A 5,000-nucleotide genomic window follows, 5' to 3' on the forward strand; every position below is an offset into this window, starting at 1 on the left:
TTATTCTAATTATTATTATTATCTTATGTCTGTCCATGATTCTCTCTCTCTCTCTCATTATTATTATTACTATTATTGTTTTTTTTTCCTCTGTCTGTCTGTCTGTCTGTCTCTCTCTCTCTCTCTCTCTCTCTCTCTCTCTCTCTCTCTCTCTCTCTCAGCCTTGTTTAATTGCAAATCATGAAGCAAACTCGCTTTAATCACCTCGCGATTAAGTCAATTACAGAACGTCGTTAAGGGATAGAGTGGCTGGGTAGCTTGTTTACCTTGTTTGCTTGATTTGTTGTTTTGTCCGAATTTGACCGACCAGACCCATCGACTGCAAGCAAGTAGATAGTGTCCCCTTGTAGTAGACAGGGCCTCACCAGGGTCGAATCTACTCTTTATCTACCTATTTATCTACCTCCTCCTCGACCTCCACCTCCTCCTCGACCTCCACCTCCTCCTCCACCACCTCCTCCTCCTCGACCTCCACCTCCTCCTCCACCACCTCCTCCTCCACGTCCATCTCCACCTGTCTCAAACTATCCTTCCACATTTTCATCTCTCCACCTCCGCCAGCTCCTCCTCCACGTCATTCTCCACCTCCTCCTCCACCTCCACCTACCTCCTCCTCCACGTCATTCTCCACCTCCTCCTCCACCTCCACCTACCTCCTCCTCCTCCTCCACCTCCCTCATCCTCCACCTACCTCTCCACCTACCTCATCCTCCACCTCCCTTTCCACCTACCTCATCCTCCACCTACCTCCTCCTCCACCTCCCTCCTCCTCCACCTCCCTCTTCACCTACCTCCACCTCCACCTACCTCCTCCTTCACCTACCTCCTCCTCCACCTACCTCATCCTCCACCTACCTCCTCCTCCACCTACCTCATCCTCCACCTCCCTCATCCTCCACCTCCCTTTCCACCTACCTCATCCTCCACCTCCCTCTCCACCTACCTCATCCTCCACCTCCCTCTCCACCTACCTCATCCTCCACCTATCTCATCCTCCACCTACCTCATCCTCCACCTACCTCATCCTCCACCTACCTCATCCTCCACCTCCCTCATCCTCCACCTACCTCATCCTCCACCTCCCTCATCCTCCACCTACCTCATCCTCCACCTACCTCATCCTCCACCTACCTCATCCTCCACCTACCTCATCCTCCACCTCCCTCATCCTCCACCTACCTCATCCTCCACCTACCTCATCCTCCACCTCCCTCATCCTCCACCTCCCTCATCCTCCACCTACCTCATCCTCCACCTACCTCCTCCTCCACCTCCCTCTCTTACCTCATTTGGAAGTTGTGCATCCTGGTCACGTCATCATATTTGTGGTAGGTGGCTTGGAACAGCAGTAGGCTTTCCACCCACTCCACCTGCACTGTCACCTCCTTCCTTTCATCCACATAGGCGCTTCCACCCTCCTTTATCTGTGGAGGAGAGTGAGTGTGGTTAGGAGTGTGGTGGATGTGGTACTGGCATTCCACATACGTATTCCACTTGTATCTGTGGTAGAGAGTGTGGTTAGGAGTGTGGTTGTGGTGGTTGTGGTACTGGCATTCCACATACGTATTCTACTTGTATCTGTGGTAGAGAGTGTGGTTAGGAGTGTGGTTGTGGTGGATGTGGTACTGGCATTCCACATACGTATTCTACTTGTATCTGTGGTAGAGAGTGTGGTTAGGAGTGTGGTTGTGGTGGTGGTGGTGGATGTGGTGGTGGTGGTTAGGAGTGTGGTGGTGGTTGTGGTGGTGGTGGTGGATGTGATGGTGGTGGTGGTGGTTGTGGTGGATGTGGTACTAGATTATCAACATATATCTTCCACCTTCCTTTATCTTTGGGAGAGAGAGGAGAGAGAGAGAGAGAGAGAGAGAGAGAGAGAGAGAGAGAGAGAGAGAGAGAGAGAGAGAGAGAGAGATTTGTAGTAGTGGAAGAAAGTGGAAGAGAAAGAGTGTTGGCAGTAGTAGTAGTAGTAGTAGAATTGGTAGAAGTAGGCAGCACTACATCAAGTGAGTGGATGGTGGTAAGAAATAGGAAGAGAGGAGGAGAGACAGAAAAAGAATGATAAAGGTGAAGGCAACACTACATCAAGTGAGTGGATGATGGTAAGAAATAGGAAGAGAGGAGGGCAGGCACAGAAAAAGAATGATAAAGGTGAAGGAAGAAGTCGGCAGCGCTACATCAAGTGAGTGGATGGTGATAAGAAATAGGAAGAGAGGAGGACAGACACAGAAAAAGAATGATAAAGGCTAAGGGAGAAGTAGGCAGCACTACATCAAGTGAGTGGATGATAGTAAGATAGGAAGAGAGGAGGACAGACACAGAAAAAGAATGATAAAGGTGAAGGAAGAAATAGGCAGCGCTACATCAAGTGAGTGGATGGTGATAAGAAATAGGAAGAGAGGAGGACAGACATAGAAAAAGAATGATAAAGGTGAAGAAGTAGGCAGCACTACATCAAGTGAGTGGATGGTGATAAGATATAGGAAGAAAGGAGGACAGACACAGAAAAAGAATGATAAAGGTGAAGGCAGCGCAACATGAAGTGAGTGGATGATGGTAAGAAATAGGAAGAGAGGAGGACAGGCACAGAAAAAGAATGATAAAGGTGAAGGAAGAAGTCGGCGCACTACATCAAGTGAGTGGATGATGGTGAGAAATAGGAAGAGAGGAGGACAGACACAGAAAAAGAATGATAAAGGCTAGGGAAGAAGTAGGCAGCACTACATCAAGTGAGTGGATGGTGATAAGAAATAGGAAGAGAGGAGGACAGACAGAAAAAGAATGATAAAGACGAGAGAGAGAGAGAGAGAGAGAGAGAGAGAGAGAGAGAGAGAGAGAGAGAGAGAGAGAGAGGAAAGTTGGTGAAAAGGTCAGGGAGAGGGAGGGAGGGAGGGAAGGAGGGAGAAAGACAAGACTAACCACTTCACTTGATTCCTTCCCTCCCTCCTTCCTTCTCTCCCTTCCTCCGCTTTTCTCTATTCTCCCTTTCCTTCTTCCCTTCCTTCTTTCCTCCCTCCCTCCCTAACTCGCCCATATTTATCGTTATTCTTATCTGACTTTGAATATTAGGCTGAGTGTGAGAAATAATCACGAAGAAGTGCAACAAAGACACTGTGCATGATAGCCACGAAGAAGTGCAACAGATACTGCAATATAGTCACGAAGAAGTGCAACAGATACTGCAATATAGTCACGAAGAAGTGCAACAAGGAAGTCTGTTTACGTGGTGCAATGCCCAGGTCCTAGATGCCAGACACCTCCATAATCCCAATTTTCGGTTATTATTTTCATTTTTTTTTTAATATATAATGGTAAATACTCACCATAATCTCTTACTAAAAAATTTATTACGTTTATTTATTCGTTATTTATTTTTTATTCATGCCCAGAAAGCGAAATTTTAAAAAGTAAAAATTTTTCTCAACATCGCAGCATCTTGACAGTGTGGGAAATATCCGGGAGAAAATGGAAGGCTTCGTTTTTCGTAATTTGCCAACAAATTTTGGGTTTCAGGACGTTAATTATATCATACTGATGGTTTTCGAATTTATATGTATTAATTTATGTATATATTAACCTGCATTGGCGTGTATTTGATGTATTTTGAGATGTAAATAATTGATGGTGGGTGACACGTTGACTTGGCAACACTGAATGAGAGACAAGATGGCCGCCATGTGGGTATGCGTCTCGCCCGTACTGTTTTATTTCCTTGTGTTTTCGTATTTATCGTTACCGTTACCGGATCTAAGTGTTACCCGAGTAATCTTCAATAATCCTAGCACTTCATAGGGTAAGTAGAGATGTTTGGAAAGTGTTATTTGTTCTAGAATTAGCGAAGAACTGAGGAACATTCTTGTGTTGACTTCTGCACCTTTTAAATCCATTCATGCGTATGTACTGTTTTATTTCCTTGTATTATCGTATTTGTCGTTACTGTTACCGGATCTAAGTGTTACCCAAGTAATCTCTAGTAATCCTAGCACGTTATAGGGTAAGTAGGGACTTGTGGAAGCTGTTATTTGTTCTAGAATTTGCGAAGAACAGAGGAACAATATCGTGTTTACTTCTGTTCCCTTTAAATCCATCCATGCGTATGTACTGTGTTATTTCCTTGTTTTTTTCGTATTTATCGTTACCGTTACCGGATCTAAGTGTTACCCAAGTAATCTTTAGTAATCCTAGCACGTTATAGGGTAAGTGGAGACGTTTGGAAGTAGTTATTTGTTAAAGAATTAGCGACGAACAGAGGAACATTCTTGTGTTTTGGTTTGCTGCCTTTCCATCCATGCGTGTGTACTGTTTTATCTTCTCGTGTTTTTCTTAATTATCGTTACCATTACCGGATCTAAGTGTTACCCAAGTTATCACCAGTATTCCCAGCACGTTATAGGGTAAGTGGAGACGTGTGGAAGCTGTTATTTGTTCTAGAATTAGCGAAGAAGAGAGGAACATTATCGTGTGTTTACGCCTTCTGCCCAAATCCATTCGTTCGTGTGTACTGTTATATTTCCTCGTGTTTTCCGTATTTATCGTTACCGTTACCGGATCTAAGTGTTACCCAAGTAATCTTTAGTATTCCCAGCACGTTATAGGGTAAGTGGGGACGTGTGGAAGTAGTTATTTGTTCAGTAATTAACAAATAACAGAGGAAGTGTCGGGTTGATCTCTCTCTAAATCCATTCATACATGTGTAACTCAGCATGGTACATAATTTACCCATTTAACATTATTTTTCGTATATGTGATAACTGAAGCTCCTGTTGCCCACTTTTTGCTAATTAAAATCTATATATATTTATTTATCTATCTATCTATCTATCTGTGTTCTTACTAAAAAGGTATATATAAAAATTTGAGTTTTCAGAAGGTTAAGTCGCTAAAATGGACTTGTTAAGAGCCTTTTAGCATAACAGGAATACAGTGTTATGTTTTTTTTTTTTTTTAATTTAGTGAAGTGGAGAGAGGAAGAGGGAGGGGGAGGCCGAGGATGAGATGGAGGG

The 5,000-nt window shown here is 44.1% G+C and overlaps 1 protein-coding gene across 1 annotated transcript in view; it reads right to left on the reverse strand.

Annotated features, from left to right (window-relative positions):
• The window catches only part of LOC145395605 (uncharacterized), a 33,422-nt gene that overhangs the window by 9,423 nt on the left and 18,999 nt on the right, over window positions 1-5,000 (reverse strand). The window contains exon 4 of the mRNA XM_080269176.1: window positions 1,285-1,424. Within this exon, the coding sequence (XP_080125302.1) occupies window positions 1,285-1,424 (140 nt within the window). The remainder of the gene's footprint in view (window positions 1-1,284; window positions 1,425-5,000) is intronic.

This window comes from Coenobita brevimanus, chromosome 32, assembly GCF_032717465.1.
Source record: "Coenobita brevimanus isolate Jiangsu-jjx chromosome 32, ASM3271746v2, whole genome shotgun sequence".
Taxonomy (NCBI): Eukaryota; Metazoa; Arthropoda; class Malacostraca; order Decapoda; family Coenobitidae; genus Coenobita; species Coenobita brevimanus.